The sequence below is a fragment of the Rana temporaria genome (genome assembly GCF_905171775.1).
Source record: "Rana temporaria chromosome 2 unlocalized genomic scaffold, aRanTem1.1 chr2k, whole genome shotgun sequence".
Lineage (NCBI taxonomy): Eukaryota > Metazoa > Chordata > Amphibia > Anura > Ranidae > Rana > Rana temporaria.
This window is the reverse complement of record NW_024404415.1, coordinates 799,710-820,324: the sequence shown is the minus strand read 5'-3', so window position 1 is coordinate 820,324 and position 20,615 is coordinate 799,710. Positions and strand designations below refer to the sequence as shown.

Genomic DNA, 20,615 nt, shown 5'->3' with positions numbered 1-20,615 from the left:
CAACCTTCACCGACACCAGACCTCCGACAACCTTCACCGACACCAGACCTCCGACAACCTTCACCGACACCAGACCTCCGACAACCTTCACTGAACCAGACCTCCGACAACCTTCACCGAACCAGACCTCCGACAACCTTCACCGAAACCAGACCTTTGACAACCTTCACCGACACCAGACCTCTGACACCAGACCTCCGACAACCTTCACCGAAACCAGACCTTTGACAACCTTCACTGACACCAGACCTCCGACAACCTTCACCAACACCAGACCTCCGACAACCTTCACCGACACCAGACCTCCGACAACCTTCACTGACACCTAACCTCCAACAACCTTCTCCGACACCAGATCTCCGACAACCTTCTCCGACACCAGATCTCCGACACCAGACCTCTGACAACCTTCTCCGACACCAGATCTCCGACAACCTTCACCGACACCAGACCTCCGACAATCTTCACCGACACCAGATCTCCGACAACCTTCACCGACACCAGATCTCCGACACCAGACCTCTGACAACCTTCTCCGACACCAGACCTCCGACAACCTTCTCCGACACCAGACCTCCGACAACCTTCTCCGACACCAGATCTCCGACAACCTTCACTGACACCAGACCTCCGAGAACCTTCACCGACACCAGACCTCCGACAACCTTCTCCGACACCAGATCTCCGACAATCTTCACCGACACCAGACCTCCGACAAGAGCCCCCCCGGACGTTCCATCCAAACCAACCGGGAAATGTCTGACACCCTCCCTAGAGCGATACCCCCCCCCCCCCATTCCACTTAAAGGGTATCTACACATTTTTGCAGAACTGCATGTAAATGAGGTCAATAAACTGTAAATAAAATTATCAATGTTTAGAAAAAATATATTCTACGTCTTGTACATTCTATATATACCTGAAGACCCAGGTCCTGCCCCAGGGGAGTGTTTGGGGACCCGGGTCTTGTCCCAGGGGAGTGTTTGGGGACCCGGGTCCTGCCCCAGGGGAGTGTTTGGGGACCGGGGTCCTGTCCCAGGGGAGTGTTTGGGGACCCGGGTCCTGTCCCAGGGGAGTGTTTGGGGACCCGGGTCCTGTCCCAGGGGAGTGTTTGGGGACCTGGGTCCTGCCTCAGGAGAGTGTTTGGGGACCCGGGTCCTGTCCCCAGGGGAGTGTTTGGGGACCCAGGTCCTGTCCCCAGGGGAGTGTTTGGGGACCCGGGTCCTGCCCCAGGGGAGTGTTTGGGGACCCAGGTCCTGCCCCAGGGGAGTGTTTGGGGACCCGGGTCCTGCCTCAGGAGAGTGTTTGGGGACCCGGGTCCTGTCCCCAGGGGAGTGTTTGGGGACCCAGGTCCTGTCCCCAGGAGAGTGTTTGGGGACCCGGGTCCTGCCCCAGGGAAGTGTTTGGGGACCCGGGTCCTGCCCCAGGGGAGTGTTTGGGGACCCGGGTCCTGCCCCAGGGGAGTGTTTGGGGACCCGGGTCCTGCTCCGTTTTTTCGGGAGCAGTGAATTTAATAATGCTTAAAGTGAAACAATAAAAGTGAAATATTCCTTTAAATTTCGTACCTGGGGGGTGTCTATAGTAGAGCATGTTTCCCGTGTTTAGAACTGTCCCTGCACAAAACTACATTTCTAAAGGAATAAAAGTCATTTAAAACTACTCGTAGCTATTCATGAATTGTCAGGTCCCGGCAATACAGAGAAAACTCATTGAAAAAAAACGGCATCCCCCCCCCCCAGTCCATTACCAGGCCCTTTGGGTCTGGTATGAATATTAAGGGGAACCCCACGCCAAAATAAAAAAAATGCAATGGGGTTCCCCCCAAAAATCCACACCAGCCCCTTATCCGACCACGCAACCTGGCAGACCGCAGGAAAAAAAGGGGGGGTTTCCTTGATGCATCAGAGGGGGGGGCGGGGTCGCTCATGACACCACGGGGAGACCGCCGGAAACCCTGTTGCGACAGAGGGGGCGGGGTCACCCGTCCACGGCCCTCAGTTATTTAAGAACTGTCAGACAGCTCAGGCGTCATTCGGAGGTGGAATCATTCATAGCGGCGGGCCGGACTCATAAAAGGCGCTGAATTTTTTTTTTATTTTTTTTACTAAAAGAACTTTGTTAAAGGGGGCTTCCGGATTCTGATAAGCCCTCCTGCCCGCAGACCCCCACAACCACCGGGCAAGGGTTGTGGGGATGAGGCCCTTGTCCCCATCAACATCCTCCCCATGTTGAGGGCATGTGGCCTGGTGCGGTTCAGGAGAGTGGGGGGGGCTGCTCTCTGTCCCCCCCTCTTTTCTGCGGCCGGCCAGGTTAACGTGCTCGGATAAGGGTCTGGTGTGGATTTTTGATCACCTGGCCTTCAGAAAAAAACGAAGGACCCCCCGATTCTGAGGGTCAAACAGAAGGGAAATGGATGCCAAGCGCCTTGAGGCGATTCAGTTCACATTTGTAGCGCTATATAAGTAATTCACTCCCTGCACGAGGAGAGAGCGGAGAGCTGTGGGAGGGGCCCAGTAGGTTCCTCCCACTACAGGAGGGGGCAGAGACAAGACCAGTCTCCCTGCACAAGGAGAGAGCGGAGAGCTGGGGGAAGGGGCCCAGTAGGTTCCTCCCACTACAGGAGGGGGCAGAGACAAGACCAGTCTCCCTGCACAAGGAGAGAGAGCAGAGCTGTGGGAGGGGCCCAGCAGGTTCCTCCCACTACAGGAGGGGGCAGAGACAAGACCAGTCTCCCTGCACAAGGAGAGAGAGAGCAGAGCTGTGGGAGGGGCCCAGCAGGTTCCACCCACTACAGGAGGGGGCGGAGACAAGACCAGTCTCCCTGCACAAGGAGAGAGCGGAGAGCTGTGGGAGGGGCCCAGTAGGTTCCTCCCACTACAGGAGGGGGCAGAGACAAGACCAGACCCCCTGCACAAGGAGAGAGAGAGCAGAGCTGTGGGAGGGGCCCAGCAGGTTCCACCCACTACAGGAGGGGGCGGAGACAAGACCAGTCTCCCTGCACAAGGAGAGAGAGAGCAGAGCTGTGGGAGGGGCCCAGCAGGTTCCACCCACTACAGGAGGGGGCGGAGACAAGACCAGTCTCCCTGCACAAGGAGAGAGAGAGCAGAGCTGTGGGAGGGGCCCAGTAGGTTCCTCCCACTACAGGAGGGGGCAGAGACAAGACCAGTCTCCCTGCACAAGGAGAGAGAGAGCAGAGCTGTGGGAGGGGCCCAGCAGGTTCCTCCCACTACAGGAGGGGGCGGAGACAAGACCAGTCTCCCTGCACAAGGAGAGAGAGCAGAGCTGTGGGAGGGGCCCAGCAGGTTCCTCCCACTACAGGAGGGGGCAGAGACAAGACCAGTCTCCCTGCACAAGGAGAGAGCGCAGAGCTGTGGGAGGGGCCCAGCAGGTTCCTCCCACTACAGGAGGGGGCAGAGACAAGACCAGTCTCCCTGCACAAGGAGAGAGAGAGCAGAGCTGTGGGAGGGGCCCAGCAGGTTCCACCCACTACAGGAGGGGGCAGAGACAAGACCAGTCTCCCTGCACAAGGAGAGAGAGCAGAGCTGTGGGAGGGGCCCAGCAGGTTCCACCCACTACAGGAGGGGGCGGAGACAAGACCAGTCTCCCTGCATAAGGAGAGAGCGCAAAGCTGTGGGAGGGGCCCAGCAGGTTCCTCCCACTACAGGAGGGGGCAGAGACAAGACCAGTCTCCTTGCACAAGGAGAGAGAGAGCAGAGCTGTGGGAGGGGCCCAGCAGGTTCCACCCACTACAGGAGGGGGCGGAGACAAGACCAGTCTCCCTGCACAAGGAGAGAGCGGAGAGCTGTGGGAGGGGCCCAGTAGGTTCCTCCCACTACAGGAGGGGGCAGAGACAAGACCAGTCTCCCTGCACAAGGAGAGAGAGAGCAGAGCTGTGGGAGGGGCCCAGTAGGTTCCTCCCACTACAGGAGGGGGCAGAGACAAGACCACTCCCCCAGCACAAGGAGAGAGAGAGCAGAGCTGTGGGAGGGGCCCAGCAGGTTCCACCCACTACAGGAGGGGGCAGAGACAAGACCAGTCTCCCTGCATAAGGAGAGAGCGCAAAGCTGTGGGAGGGGCCCAGCAGGTTCCTCCCACTACAGGAGGGGGCAGAGACAAGACCAGTCTCCCTGCACAAGGAGAGAGAGAGCAGAGCTGTGGGAGGGGCCCAGCAGGTTCCACCCACTACAGGAGGGGGCGGAGACAAGACCAGTCTCCCTGCACAAGGAGAGAGGGAGAGCAGAGCTGTGGGAGGGGCCCAGCAGGTTCCACCCACTACGGGAGGGGGCAGAGACAAGACCAGTCTCCCTGCACAAGGAGAGAGGGAGAGAAGAGCTGTGGGAGGGGCCCAGCAGGTTCCACCCACTACAGGAGGGGGCAGAGACAAGACCACTACCCCAGCACAAGGAGAGAGCGCAGAGCTGTGGGAGGGGCCCAGTAGGTTCCTCCCACTACAGGAGGGGGCAGAGACAAGACCACTACCCCAGCACAAGGAGAGAGCGCAGAGCTGTGGGAGGGGCCCAGTAGGTTCCACCCACTACAGGAGGGGGCAGAGACAAGACCACTACCCCAGCACAAGGAGAGAGCGCAGAGCTGTGGGAGGGGCCCAGTAGGTTCCACCCACTACAGGAGGGGGCAGAGACAAGACCACTACCCCAGCACAAGGAGAGAGCGCAGAGCTGTGGGAGGGGCCTAGTAGGTTCCACCCACTACAGGAGGGGGCGGAGACAAGACCAGTCTCCCTGCACAAGGAGAGAGGGAGAGCAGAGCTGTGGGAGGGGCCCAGCAGGTTCCACCCACTACAGGAGGGGGCGGAGACAAGACCAGTCTCCCTGCATAAGGAGAGAGCGCAAAGCTGTGGGAGGGGCCCAGCAGGTTCCACCCACTACAGGAGGGGGCAGAGACAAGACCACTACCCCAGCACAAGGAGAGAGCGCAGAGCTGTGGGAGGGGCCCAGTAGGTTCCACCCACTACAGGAGGGGGCAGAGACAAGACCACTACCCCAGCACAAGGAGAGAGCGCAGAGCTGTGGGAGGGGCCTAGTAGGTTCCACCCACTACAGGAGGGGGCGGAGACAAGACCAGTCTCCCTGCACAAGGAGAGAGGGAGAGCAGAGCTGTGGGAGGGGCCCAGCAGGTTCCACCCACTACAGGAGGGGGCGGAGACAAGACCAGTCTCCCTGCATAAGGAGAGAGCGCAAAGCTGTGGGAGAGGCCCAGCAGGTTCCTCCCACTACAGGAGGGGGCAGAGACAAGACCAGTCTCCCTGCACAAGGAGAGAGTGCAGAGCTGTGGGAGGGGCCCAGTAGGTTCCTCCCACTACAGGAGGGGGCAGAGACAAGACCAGTCTCCCTGCACAAGGAGAGAGAGAGCAGAGCTGTGGGAGGGGCCCAGCAGGTTCCACCCACTACAGGAGGGGGCGGAGACAAGACCAGTCTCCCTGCACAAGGAGAGAGAGCAGAGCTGTGGGAGGGGCCCAGCAGGTTCCTCCCACTACAGGAGGGGGCAGAGACAAGACCAGTCTCCCTGCACAAGGAGAGAGAGAGCAGAGCTGTGGGAGGGGCCCAGCAGGTTCCACCCACTACAGGAGGGGGCGGAGACAAGACCAGTCTCCCTGCACAAGGAGAGAGCGGAGAGCTGTGGGAGGGGCCCAGTAGGTTCCTCCCACTACAGGAGGGGGCAGAGACAAGACCAGACCCCCTGCACAAGGAGAGAGAGAGCAGAGCTGTGGGAGGGGCCCAGCAGGTTCCACCCACTACAGGAGGGGGCGGAGACAAGACCAGTCTCCCTGCACAAGGAGAGAGAGAGCAGAGCTGTGGGAGGGGCCCAGCAGGTTCCACCCACTACAGGAGGGGGCGGAGACAAGACCAGTCTCCCTGCACAAGGAGAGAGAGAGCAGAGCTGTGGGAGGGGCCCAGTAGGTTCCTCCCACTACAGGAGGGGGCAGAGACAAGACCAGTCTCCCTGCACAAGGAGAGAGAGAGCAGAGCTGTGGGAGGGGCCCAGCAGGTTCCTCCCACTACAGGAGGGGGCGGAGACAAGACCAGTCTCCCTGCACAAGGAGAGAGAGCAGAGCTGTGGGAGGGGCCCAGCAGGTTCCTCCCACTACAGGAGGGGGCAGAGACAAGACCAGTCTCCCTGCACAAGGAGAGAGCGCAGAGCTGTGGGAGGGGCCCAGCAGGTTCCTCCCACTACAGGAGGGGGCAGAGACAAGACCAGTCTCCCTGCACAAGGAGAGAGAGAGCAGAGCTGTGGGAGGGACCCAGCAGGTTCCACCCACTACAGGAGGGGGCAGAGACAAGACCAGTCTCCCTGCACAAGGAGAGAGAGCAGAGCTGTGGGAGGGGCCCAGCAGGTTCCACCCACTACAGGAGGGGGCGGAGACAAGACCAGTCTCCCTGCATAAGGAGAGAGCGCAAAGCTGTGGGAGGGGCCCAGCAGGTTCCTCCCACTACAGGAGGGGGCAGAGACAAGACCAGTCTCCTTGCACAAGGAGAGAGAGAGCAGAGCTGTGGGAGGGGCCCAGCAGGTTCCACCCACTACAGGAGGGGGCGGAGACAAGACCAGTCTCCCTGCACAAGGAGAGAGCGGAGAGCTGTGGGAGGGGCCCAGTAGGTTCCTCCCACTACAGGAGGGGGCAGAGACAAGACCAGTCTCCCTGCATAAGGAGAGAGAGAGCAGAGCTGTGGGAGGGGCCCAGCAGGTTCCACCCACTACAGGAGGGGGCGGAGACAAGACCAGTCTCCCTGCACAAGGAGAGAGAGAGCAGAGCTGTGGGAGGGGCCCAGTAGGTTCCTCCCACTACAGGAGGGGGCAGAGACAAGACCACTCCCCCAGCACAAGGAGAGAGAGAGCAGAGCTGTGGGAGGGGCCCAGCAGGTTCCACCCACTACAGGAGGGGGCAGAGACAAGACCAGTCTCCCTGCATAAGGAGAGAGCGCAAAGCTGTGGGAGGGGCCCAGCAGGTTCCTCCCACTACAGGAGGGGGCAGAGACAAGACCAGTCTCCCTGCACAAGGAGAGAGAGAGCAGAGCTGTGGGAGGGGCCCAGCAGGTTCCACCCACTACAGGAGGGGGCGGAGACAAGACCAGTCTCCCTGCACAAGGAGAGAGGGAGAGCAGAGCTGTGGGAGGGGCCCAGCAGGTTCCACCCACTACGGGAGGGGGCAGAGACAAGACCAGTCTCCCTGCACAAGGAGAGAGGGAGAGAAGAGCTGTGGGAGGGGCCCAGCAGGTTCCACCCACTACAGGAGGGGGCAGAGACAAGACCACTACCCCAGCACAAGGAGAGAGCGCAGAGCTGTGGGAGGGGCCCAGTAGGTTCCTCCCACTACAGGAGGGGGCAGAGACAAGACCACTACCCCAGCACAAGGAGAGAGCGCAGAGCTGTGGGAGGGGCCCAGTAGGTTCCACCCACTACAGGAGGGGGCAGAGACAAGACCACTACCCCAGCACAAGGAGAGAGCGCAGAGCTGTGGGAGGGGCCCAGTAGGTTCCACCCACTACAGGAGGGGGCAGAGACAAGACCACTACCCCAGCACAAGGAGAGAGCGCAGAGCTGTGGGAGGGGCCTAGTAGGTTCCACCCACTACAGGAGGGGGCGGAGACAAGACCAGTCTCCCTGCACAAGGAGAGAGGGAGAGCAGAGCTGTGGGAGGGGCCCAGCAGGTTCCACCCACTACAGGAGGGGGCGGAGACAAGACCAGTCTCCCTGCATAAGGAGAGAGCGCAAAGCTGTGGGAGGGGCCCAGCAGGTTCCACCCACTACAGGAGGGGGCAGAGACAAGACCACTACCCCAGCACAAGGAGAGAGCGCAGAGCTGTGGGAGGGGCCCAGTAGGTTCCACCCACTACAGGAGGGGGCAGAGACAAGACCACTACCCCAGCACAAGGAGAGAGCGCAGAGCTGTGGGAGGGGCCTAGTAGGTTCCACCCACTACAGGAGGGGGCGGAGACAAGACCAGTCTCCCTGCACAAGGAGAGAGGGAGAGCAGAGCTGTGGGAGGGGCCCAGCAGGTTCCACCCACTACAGGAGGGGGCGGAGACAAGACCAGTCTCCCTGCATAAGGAGAGAGCGCAAAGCTGTGGGAGAGGCCCAGCAGGTTCCTCCCACTACAGGAGGGGGCAGAGACAAGACCAGTCTCCCTGCACAAGGAGAGAGAGAGCAGAGCTGTGGGAGGGGCCCAGCAGGTTCCACCCACTACAGGAGGGGGCGGAGACAAGACCAGTCTCCCTGCACAAGGAGAGAGAGAGCAGAGCTGTGGGAGGGGCCCAGTAGGTTCCACCCACTACAGGAGGGGGCGGAGACAAGACCAGTCTCCCTGCACAAGGAGAGAGAGAGCAGAGCTGTGGGAGGGGCCCAGCAGGTTCCACCCACTACAGGAGGGGGCGGAGACAAGACCAGTCTCCCTGCACAAGGAGAGAGCGGAGAGCTGTGGGAGGGGCCCAGTAGGTTCCTCCCACTACAGGAGGGGGCAGAGACAAGACCAGTCTCCCTGCACAAGGAGAGAGCGCAGAGCTGTGGGAGGGGCCCAGTAGGTTCCTCCCACTACAGGAGGGGGCAGAGACAAGACCACTCCCCCAGCACAAGGAGAGAGAGAGCAGAGCTGTGGGAGGGGCCCAGCAGGTTCCACCCACTACAGGAGGGGGCAGAGACAAGACCAGTCTCCCTGCATAAGGAGAGAGCGCAAAGCTGTGGGAGGGGCCCAGCAGGTTCCTCCCACTACAGGAGGGGGCAGAGACAAGACCAGTCTCCCTGCACAAGGAGAGAGAGAGAGCAGAGCTGTGGGAGGGGCCCAGCAGGTTCCACCCACTACAGGAGGGGGCGGAGACAAGACCAGTCTCCCTGCACAAGGAGAGAGGGAGAGAAGAGCTGTGGGAGGGGCCCAGCAGGTTCCACCCACTACAGGAGGGGGCAGAGACAAGACCACTACCCCAGCACAAGGAGAGAGCGCAGAGCTGTGGGAGGGGCCCAGTAGGTTCCACCCACTACAGGAGGGGGCAGAGACAAGACCACTACCCCAGCACAAGGAGAGAGCGCAGAGCTGTGGGAGGGGCCCAGTAGGTTCCACCCACTACAGGAGGGGGCAGAGACAAGACCACTACCCCAGCACAAGGAGAGAGCGCAGAGCTGTGGGAGGGGCCTAGTAGGTTCCACCCACTACAGGAGGGGGCGGAGACAAGACCAGTCTCCCTACACAAGGAGAGAGGGAGAGCAGAGCTGTGGGAGGGGCCCAGCAGGTTCCACCCACTACAGGAGGGGGCGGAGACAAGACCAGTCTCCCTGCATAAGGAGAGAGCGCAAAGCTGTGGGAGGGGCCCAGCAGGTTCCACCCACTACAGGAGGGGGCAGAGACAAGACCACTACCCCAGCACAAGGAGAGAGCGCAGAGCAGTGGGAGGGGCCCAGTAGGTTCCACCCACTACAGGAGGGGGCGGAGACAAGACCAGTCTCCCTGCACAAGGAGAGAGGGAGAGCAGAGCTGTGGGAGGGGCCCAGCAGGTTCCACCCACTACAGGAGGGGGCGGAGACAAGACCAGTCTCCCTGCATAAGGAGAGAGCGCAAAGCTGTGGGAGGGGCCCAGCAGGTTCCTCCCACTACAGGAGGGGGCAGAGACAAGACCAGTCTCCCTGCACAAGGAGAGAGAGAGCAGAGCTGTGGGAGGGGCCCAGCAGGTTCCACCCACTACAGGAGGGGGCGGAGACAAGACCAGTCTCCCTGCACAAGGAGAGAGAGAGCAGAGCTGTGGGAGGGGCCCAGTAGGTTCCTCCCACTACAGGAGGGGGCAGAGACAAGACCAGTCTCCCTGCACAAGGAGAGAGAGAGCAGAGCTGTGGGAGGGGCCCAGCAGGTTCCACCCACTACAGGAGGGGGCGGAGACAAGACCAGTCTCCCTGCACAAGGAGAGAGAGAGCAGAGCTGTGGGAGGGGCCCAGCAGGTTCCACCCACTACAGGAGGGGGCAGAGACAAGACCAGTCTCCCTGCACAAGGAGAGAGAGAGCAGAGCTGTGGGAGGGGCCTAGTAGGTTCCTCCCACTACAGGAGGGGGCAGAGACAAGACCAGTCTCCCTGCACAAGGAGAGAGAGCAGAGCTGTGGGAGGGGCCCAGCAGGTTCCTCCCACTACAGGAGGGGGCAGAGACAAGACCAGTCTCCCTGCACAAGGAGAGAGCGCAGAGCTGTGGGAGGGGCCCAGCAGGTTCCTCCCACTACAGGAGGGGGCAGAGACAAGACCAGTCTCCCTGCACAAGGAGAGAGCGCAGAGCTGTGGGAGGGGCCCAGCAGGTTCCTCCCACTACAGGAGGGGGCAGAGACAAGACCAGTCTCCCTGCACAAGGAGAGAGAGAGCAGAGCTGTGGGAGGGGCCCAGCAGGTTCCACCCACTACAGGAGGGGGCGGAGACAAGACCAGTCTCCCTGCACAAGGAGAGGGAGAGCAGAGCTGTGGGAGGGGCCCAGCAGGTTCCACCCACTACAGGAGGGGGCGGAGACAAGACCAGTCTCCCTGCATAAGGAGAGAGCGCAAAGCTGTGGGAGGGGCCCAGCAGGTTCCTCCCACTACAGGAGGGGGCAGAGACAAGACCAGTCTCCCTGCACAAGGAGAGAGAGAGCAGAGCTGTGGGAGGGGCCCAGCAGGTTCCACCCACTACAGGAGGGGGCGGAGACAAGACCAGTCTCCCTGCACAAGGAGAGAGGGAGAGCAGAGCTGTGGGAGGGGCCCAGCAGGTTCCACCCACTACGGGAGGGGGCGGAGACAAGACCAGTCTCCCTGCACAAGGAGAGAGGGAGAGAAGAGCTGTGGGAGGGGCCCAGCAGGTTCCACCCACTACAGGAGGGGGCAGAGACAAGACCAGTCTCCCTGCACAAGGAGAGAGCGCAGAGCTGTGGGAGGGGCCTAGTAGGTTCCACCCACTACAGGAGGGGGCAGAGACAAGACCACTACCCCAGCACAAGGAGAGAGAGCAGAGCTGTGGGAGGGGCCCAGTAGGTTCCACCCACTACAGGAGGGGGCAGAGACAAGACCACTACCCCAGCACAAGGAGAGAGAGAGAGCAGAGCTGTGGGAGGGGCCCAGCAGGTTCCTGTCAGGAGGGGGTGGAGACGGTTATATGTTCCACAACACTCAACACGTTTTGCTTTTTAGAGCTTCTTCAGGAGTTTCTGGTAAAGACACAATTACAGCCTCAAAAAAATTTAATATTTTATTAACAAAGTAAAAAAAACATGAGGAAATGAGACCATCTATATCAAGGTTATAAGTTCCACAACACAGCATGTATAAAGACACTACCACTCAACACGTTTCGCCTTTTTTTTGAGCTTCTTCAGGAGTTTCTGGTAAGATGTATATTATGCGAGGCCGCTATAAAACTGTATAGAAACTTGAAAATTAAACGTCACACGTGTGTTCAGAGCACCCCCACCTAAAAAGTCAGATTCCAAGCGGTCGCAGGAGGAATGGGAGTTTGATATCCCTCAAATAGGTGCCACAGCGAAAAATGAGGGGGGGTAACAAACCTCAGGATTTTAACGGTGTTCAGAGTGGAAACGGTGTGAAGACACAATTACAGCATCAATAAAGGAAATGAGACCATCCATGTCAAGGTTATATGTTCCACAGCACTCAACATGTTTCGCTTTTTAGAGCTTCTTCAGGAGTTTCTGGTAAACAGTGTAAAGACACAATTACAGCATCAATAAAATCGAATATTTTATTAACAAAAGTAAAAAACATGAGGAAATTAGACCATCCATGTCAAAGTTATATGTTCCACAACACTCAACACGTTTCACTTTTTAGAGCTTCTTCAGGAATTTCTGGTAAAGACACAATTACAGCATCAATATAATCGAATATTTTTTTAACAAAGTAAAAGAAAACATGAGGAAATGAGACCATCCATGTCAAGGTTATAAGTTCCACAACACAGCATGTATACAGACACTACCACTCAACACGTTTCACCTTTTTTTTTAGCTTCTTCAGGAGTTTCTGGTAAACAGTGTAAAGACACAATTACAGCATCAATAAAATCGAATATTTTATTAACAAAAGTAAAAAACATGAGGAAATGAGACCATCCATATCAAGGTTATATGTATCACAACACTCAACACGTTTCGCTTTTTAGAGCTTCCTCAGGAGTTTCTGGTTAACAGTGTAAAGACACAATTACAGCATCAATAAAATCAAATATTTTATTTGGGGTGTTCATTCTGATCTTTCTGCCTTCGTCCTTATTCACATCAGTACCCCCCCGTACACCTCCCCCGAGGAGAAGGGGCCCATCGGGGTACACCTCACCCCGAGGAGAAGGGGTCCATTGCCGTACACCTCACCCCGAGGAGAAGGGGCCCATTGGCGTACACCTCACCCCGAGGAGAAGGGGACCATTGGCGTACACCTCACCCCAAGGAGAAGGGGCCCATTGGCGTACACCTCACCCCGAGGAGAAGTGGCCCATTGCCGTACACCTCACCCCGAGGAGAAGGGGTCCAATGGCATATACTTTATCCCGAGGAGAAGGGGCCCATTGGCGTACACCTCACCCCGAGGAGAAGGGGCCCAATGGCATATACTTTATCCCGAGGAGAAGGGGCCCATTGGCGAACAGCTCACCCCGAGGAGAAGGGGCCCAATGACGTACACCTCACCCCGAGGAGAAGGGGCCCATTGGCGTACACCTCACCCCGAGGAGAAGGGACCCATTGGCGAACACCTCACCCCGAGGAGAAGGGACCCATTGGCGCACACCTCACCCCGAGGGGAAGGGGCCCATTGGCGTACACCTCACCTCGAGGAGAAGGGGCCCATTGGCGAACAGCTCACCCCGAGGAGAAGGGGCCCAATGGCGTACACCTCACCTCGAGGAGAAGGGACCCAATGGCGTACACCTCACCTCGAGGAGAAGGGGCTCAATGATGTACACCTCACCCCGAGGAGAAGGGGCCCATTGGCGTACACCTCACCCCGAGGAGAAGGGACCCAATGGCGTACACCTCACCCCGAGGAGAAGGGGCCCATTGGCGTACACCTCACCCCGAGGAGAAGGGACCCAATGGCGTACACCTCACCTCGAGGAGAAGGGGCCCATTGGCGAACAGCTCACCCAGAGGAGAAGGGGCCCATTGGCGTACACCTCACGCTGAGAAGAAGGGGCCCATTGGCGTACACCTCACCTGAGGAGAAGGGGCCCATTGGCGTACACCTCACCTCGAGGAGAAGGGGCCCATTGGCGCACACCTCACCCCGAGGAGAAGGGGCCCATTGGCGAACAGCTCACCCCGAGGAGAAGGGGCCCATTGCCGTACACCTCACCCCGAGGAGAAGGGGCCCATTGGCGTACACCTCACCCCGAGGAGAAGGGGCCCATTGCCGTACACCTCACCCCGAGGAGAAGGGGCCCATTGCCGTACACCTCACCCCGAGGAGAAGGGGTCCATTGCCGTACACCTCACCCCGAGGAGAAGGGGCCCATTGGGGTACACCTCACCCCGAGGAGAAGGGGCCCATCGGCGTACACCTCACCCCGAGGAGAAGGGGCCCATTGCCGTACACCTCACCCCGAGGAGAAGGGGTCCAATGGCGTACACCTCACCCCGAGGAGAAGGGGCCCAATGGCATATACTTCATCCCGAGGAGAAGGGGCCCAATGGCGTACACCTCACCCCGAGGAGAAGGGGCCCATCGGCGTACACCTCACCCCGAGGAGAAGGGGCCCATTGCCGTACACCTCACCCCGAGGAGAAGGGGCCCAATGGCGTACACCTCACCCCGAGGAGAAGGGGCCCAATGGCGTACACCTCACCCCGAGGAGAAGGGGCCCATTGGCGTACACCTCACCCCGAGGAGAAGGGGCCCAATGGCGTACACCTTACCCCGAGGAGAAGGGGCCCATTGGCGTACACCTCACCCCGAGGAGAAGGGGCCCATTGCCGTACACCTCACCCCGAGGAGAAGGGGCCCATTGGCGTACACCTCACCCCGAGGAGAAGGGGCCCAATGGCGTACACCTCACCCCGAGGAGAAGGGGCCCATTGGCGTACACCTCACCCCGAGGAGAAGGGGCCCATTGGCGTACACCTCACCCCGAAGAGAAGGGACCCAATGGTGTACACCTCACCCCGAGGAGAAGGGGCCCATTGGCGAACACCTTACTCCGAGGAGAAGGGGCCCATTGGCGTACACCTCACCCCGAAGAGAAGGGACCCAATGGTGTACACCTCACCCCGAGGAGAAGGGGCCCATTGGCGAACACCTCACCCCGAGGAGAAGGGGCCCATTGGCGTACACCTCACCCCGAGGAGAAGGGGCCCATTGGTGTACACCTCACCCAGAGGAGAAGGGGCCCATCGGGGTACACCTCACCCCGAGGAGAAGGGGCCCATTGGCGTACACCTCACCCCGAAGAGAAGGGACCCAATGGTGTACACCTCACCCCGAGGAGAAGGGGCCCATTGGCGAACACCTCACCCCGAGGAGAAGGGGCCCATTGGTGTACACCTCACCCAGAGGAGAAGGGGCCCATCGGGGTACACCTCACCCCGAGGAGAAGGGACCCAATGGCGTACACCTCACCCCGAGGAGAAGGGGCCCATTGGCGAACACCTCACCCCGAGGAGAAGGGGCCCATTGGTGTACACCTCACCCAGAGGAGAAGGGGCCCATCGGGGTACACCTCACCCCGAGGAGAAGGGACCCAATGGCGTACACCTCACCCCGAGGAGAAGGGGCCCATTGGCGTACACCACACCCCGAGGAGAAGGGAGCCAATGGCGAACACCTCACCCCAAGGAGAAGGGGCCCATCGGCGTACAGCTCACCCCGAGGAGAAGGGGCCCATTGGCGTACACCTCACCCCGAGGAGAAGGGACCCAATGGCGAACACCTCACCCTGAGGAGAAGGGGCCCATTGGCGTACACCTCACCCCGTGGAGAAGGGGCCCATCGGGGTACACCTCACCCCGAGGAGAAGGGGCCCATTGGCGTACACCTCACCCCGGGGAGAAGGGGCCCATTGGCGTACACCTCACCCCGAGGAGAAGGGGCCCATTGGCGTACACCTCACCCCGAGGAGAAGGGGCCCATTGGCGTACACCTCACCCCGAGGAGAAGGGACCCATTGGCGCACACCTCACCCCGAGGAGAAGGGGCCCATTGGCGTACACCTCACCCCGAGCTGAAGGGGCCCATTGGCATTCACCTCACCCCGAGGAGAAGGGGTCCAATGGCGTACACCTCACCCCAAGGAAAAGGGGCCCATTGGCCTACACCTCACCCCGAGGAGAAGGGGCCCATTGGCGAACACCTCACCCTGAGGAGAAGGGGCCCATTGGCGTACACCTCACCCCGAGGAGAAGGGGCCCATTGGCGTACACCTCACCCCGAGGAGAAGGGGCACATTGGTGTACACCTCACCCCGAGGAGAAGGGGCCCATTGGCGTACACCTCACCCCGAAGAGAAGGGACCCAATGGTGTACACCTCACCCCGAGGAGAAGGGGCCCATTGGCGAACACCTCACCCCGAGGAGAAGGGGCCCATTGGCGTACACCTCACCCCGAGGAGAAGGGGCCCATTGGTGTACACCTCACCCAGAGGAGAAGGGGCCCATCGGGGTACACCACACCCCGAGGAGAAGGGACCCAATGGCGTACACCTCACCCCGAGGAGAAGGGGCCCATTGGCGTACACCACACCCCGAGGAGAAGGGAGCCAATGGCGAACACCTCACCCCAAGGAGAAGGGGCCCATCGGCGTACAGCTCACCCCGAGGAGAAGGGGCCCATTGGCGTACACCTCACCCCGAGGAGAAGGGACCCAATGGCGAACACCTCACCCTGAGAAGAAGGGGCCCATTGGCGTACACCTCACCCCGTGGAGAAGGGGCCCGTCGGGGTACACCTCACCCCGAGGAGAAGGGGCCCATTGGCGTACACCTCACCCCGGGGAGAAGGGGCCCATTGGCGTACACCTCACCCCGAGGAGAAGGGGCCCATTGGCGTACACCTCACCCCGAGCTGAAGGGGCCCATTGGGGTACACCTCACCCCGAGGAGAAGGGGCCCATTGGCGTACACCTCACCTGAGGAGAAGGGGCCCATTGGCGTACACCTCACCCCGAGGAGAAGGGGCCCATTGGCGTACACCTCACCCCGAGGAGAAGGGGTCCAATGGCGTACACCTCACCCCGAGGAGAAGGGGCCCATTGGCCTACACCTCACCCCGAGGAGAAGGGGCCCATTGGCGAACACCTCACCCTGAGGAGAAGGGGCCCATTGGCGTACACCTCACCCCGAGGAGAAGGGGCCCATTGGCGTACACCTCACCCCGAGGAGAAGGGGCACATTGGTGTACACCTCACCCCGAGGAGAAGGGGCCCATTGACGTACACCTCGCCCCCGAGGAGAAGGGACCCATTGGCGTACACCTCACTCCGAGGAGAAGGGGCCCATTGGGGTACACCTCACCCCGAGGAGAAGGGGCCCATTGGGGTACACCTCACCCCGAGGAGAAGGGGCCCATTGGGGTACACCTCACCCCGAGGAGAAGGGGCCCATTGGGGTACACCTCACCCTGAGGAGAAGGGGCACATCGAGGTACACCTCACCCCGAGGAGAAGGGGCCCATTGGCGTACACCTCACCCCGAGGAGAAGGTGCCCATAGGGGTACACCTCACCCCGAGGAGAAGGGGCACATCGGGGTACACCTCACCCCGAGGAGAAGGGGCCCAATGGCGTACACCTCACCCCGAGGAGAAGAGGCCCATTGGCGAACACCTCACCCCGAGGAGAAGAGGCCCATTGGCGTACACCTCACCCCGAGAAGGGGCCCAATGGCGTACACCTCACCCCGAGGAGAAGAGGCCCATTGGCGAACACCTCACCCCGAGGAGAAGGGGCCCATTGGCGTACACCTCACCCCGAGAAGGGGCCCAATGGCGTACACCTCACCCCGAGGAGAAGAGGCCCATTGGCGTACACCTCACCCTGAGGAGAAGGGGCCCATCGGGGTACACCTCACCCCGAGGAGAAGGGGCCCATTGGCGTACACCTCACCCCGAGGAGAAGGGGCCCATTGGGGTACACCTCACCCCGAGGAGAAGGGACCCATTGGCGTACACCTCACCCCGAGGAGAAGGGGCCCAATGGCGTACACCTCACCCCGAGGAGAAGGGGCCCATTGGCGTACACCTCACTCCGAGGAGAAGGGGCCCATTGGCGTACACCTCACCCCGAGGAGAAGGGGCACATCGGGGTACACCTCACCCGAGGAGAAGGGGCCCAATGGCGTACACCTCGCCCCGAGGAGAAGGGGCCCATTGGCGTACACCTCACCCCGAGGAGAAGGGGCCCATTGGGGTCTCCAGGTATGGAGGGGTTAATGATGGCGGTCCTTGGAGTCAGAGGGACTCCTCTACAGTCAGTGTTGGTGCCATCGAGACAAAATGCTTCCAATGTCACAGATTTCCCTCCACTTTCGTGTCCCGTTGTCAGTCGGGGGTCCGTCTCCAGATTCTGCCCCCCCCCCCATCCCCCAACACAAAGAGGAAAGGCAGAAAATTCTCATCTTTATTATATTGTGATCACCACTCCCTGCACTTAGCTGAATGACCACTGGGTGTCACTCTACCCCCATCTCAGGGGCATTGGGTGAACACCGGAGTGCTGATCCCCTATCGGGGGGGGGGGGGCATGTATTTTATATCCTCTATTTCTGCCCCCCGGGGTGGAGCTCCTGATATACGGGAAAGTTATCATATATAAAATAAAAAACTTTAAAGTATTAAATTAAACTACAGAAATGACCAGGAAGAGAACAACACAGGGGGTGTGGTGACCCCGGGGTCATGTGGGTCTGATTGGGGGAACACAGGGGGTGTGGTGACCCCGGGGTCATGTCGGTCTGATTGGGGGAACACAGGGGGTGTGGTGACCCCGGGGTCATGTGGGTCTGATTGGGGGAAAACAGAGGGTGTGGTGACCCCGGGGTCATGTGGGTCTGATTGTGGGAACACAGGGGGTGTGGTGACCCCGGGGTCATGTCGGAATGATTGGGGGAACACAGGGGGTGTGGTGACCCCGGGTCATGTCGGAATGATTGGGGGAACACAGGGGGTGTGGTGACCCCGGGGTCATGTCGGAATGATTGTGGGAACACAGGGGGTGTGGTGACCCCGGGGTCATGTCGGAATGATTGGGGGAACACAGGGGGTGTGGTGACCCCGGGTCATGTCGGAATGATTGGGGGAACACAGGGGGTGTGGTGACCCCGGGGTCATGTAGGAATGATTGGGGGAACACAGGGGGTGTGGTGACCCCGGGGTCATGTCGGAATGATTGGGGAACACAGGGGGTGTGGTGACCCCGGGGTCATGTCGGAATGATTGGGGGAACACAGGGGGTGTGGTGACCCCGGGGTCATGTCGGAATGATTGGGGGAACACAGGGGGTGTGGTGACTCCGGGGTCATGTCGGAATGATTGGGGGAACACAGGGGGTGTGGTGACCCCGGGGTCATGTCGGAATGATTGGGGGAACACAGGGGGTGTGGTGACCCCGGGGTCATGTCGGTCTGATTGGGGGAAAACAGGGGGTGTGGTGACCCCGGGGTCATGTGGGTCTGATTGGGGGAAACAGGGGGTGTGGTGACCCCGGGGTCATGTGGGTCTGATTAGGGGAACACAGGGGGTGTGGTGACCCCGGGGTCATGTCGGAATGATTGGGGGAAAACAGGGGGTGTGGTGACCCCGGGGTCATGTGGGTCTGATTGGGGGAACACAGGGGGTGTGGTAACCCCGGGGTCATGTCGGAATGATTGGGGGAACACAGGGGGTGTGGTGACCCCGGGGTCATGTCGGAATGATTGGGGGAACACAGGGGGTGTGGTGACCCCGGGGTCATGTCGGAATGATTGGGGGAACACAGGGGGTATGGTGACCCCGGGGTCATGTGGGTCTGATTGTGGGAACACAGGGGGTGTGGTGACCCTGGGGTCATGTCGGAATGATTGGGGGAAAACAGGGGGTGTGGTGACCCCGGGGTCATGTCGGAATGATTGGGGGAACACAGGGGGTGTGGTGACCCCGGGGTCATGTCGGAATGATTGGGGGAACACAGGGGGTGTGGTGACCCCGGGGTCATGTCGGAATGATTGGGGGAACACAGGGGGTGTGGTGACCCCGGGGTCATGTCGGAATGATTGGGGGAACACAGGGGGTATGGTGACCCCGGGGTCATGTGGGTCTGATTGTGGGAACACAGGGGGTGTGGTGACCCCGGGGTCATGTCGGAATGATTGGGGGAAAACAGGGGGTGTGGTGACCCCGGGGTCATGTCGGAATGATTGGGGGAACACAGGGGGTGTGGTGACCCCGGGGTCATGTCGGAATGATTGGGGGAACACAGGGGGTGTGGTGACCCCGGGGTCATGTCGGAATGATTGGGGGAACACAGGGGGTGTGGTGACCCCGGGGTCATGTCGGAATGATTGGGGGAAAACAGGGGGTGTGGTGACCCCGGGGTCATGTCGGAATGATTGGGGGAACACAGGGGGTATGGTGACCCCGGGGTCATGTGGGTCTGATTGGGGGAACACAGGGGGTGTGGTGACCCGGGGGTCATGTCGGAATGATTGGGGGAAAACAGGGGGTGTGGTGACCCCGGGGTCATGTGGGTCTGATTGGGGGAAAACAGGGGGTGTGGTGACCCCGGGGTCATGTGGGTCTGATTGGGTGAACACAGGGGGTGTGGTGACCCCGGGGTCATGTCGGAATGATTGAGGGAACACAGGGGGTGTGGTGACCCCGGGGTCATGTGGGTGTGATTGGGGGAACACAGGGGGTGTGGTGACCCCGGGGTCATGTGGGTCTGATTGGGGGAACACAGGGGGTGTGGTGACCCCGGGGTCATGTCGGAATGATTGAGGGAACACAGGGGGTGTGGTGACCCCGGGGTCATGTCGGAATGATTGGGGGAACACAGGGGGTGTGGTGACCCCGGGGTCATGTCGGAATGATTGGGGGAACACAGAGGGTGTGGTGACCCTGGGGTCATGTTGGAATGATTGGGGAACACAGGGGGTGTGGTGACCCGGGGTCATGACGGAATGATTGGGGGAACACAGGGGGTGTGGTGACCCCGGGGTCATGTCGGTCTGATTGGGGGAACACAGGGGGTGTAGTGACCCCGGGGTCATGTCGGAATGATTGGGGGAAAACAGGGGGTGTGGTGACCCCGGGGTCATGTGGGTCTGATTGGGGGAAAACAGGGGGTGTGGTGACCCCGGGGTCATGTCGGAATGATTGGGGGAACACAGGGGGTGTGGTGACCCCGGGGTCATGTGGGTCTGATTGGGGAAAACAGGGGGTGTGGTGACCCCGGGGTCATGTCCGTCTGATTGGGGTAACACAGGGGGTGTGGTGACCCCGGGGTCATGTCCGTCTGATTGGGGAAAACAGGGGGTGTGGTGACCCCGGGGTCATGTCGGAATGATTGGGGGAACACAGGGGGTGTGGTGACCCCGGGGTCATGTGGGTCTGATTGGGGGAAAACAGGGGGTGTGGTGACCCTGGGGTCATGTCGGAATGATTGGGGGAAAACAGGGGGTGTGGTGACCCC

The 20,615-nt window shown here is 60.4% G+C and overlaps 1 protein-coding gene across 1 annotated transcript; it reads right to left on the bottom strand.

Annotated features, from left to right (window-relative positions):
* Nucleotides 1-18,669: 18,669 nt before the first annotated feature.
* LOC120921647 (proline-rich extensin-like protein EPR1) lies at nucleotides 18,670-20,145 on the bottom strand. The gene has a single exon (XM_040334162.1). It carries the CDS (start codon nucleotides 20,143-20,145, stop codon nucleotides 18,670-18,672), a length of 1,476 nt encoding a protein of 491 aa, XP_040190096.1.
* Nucleotides 20,146-20,615: the final 470 nt, after the last annotated feature.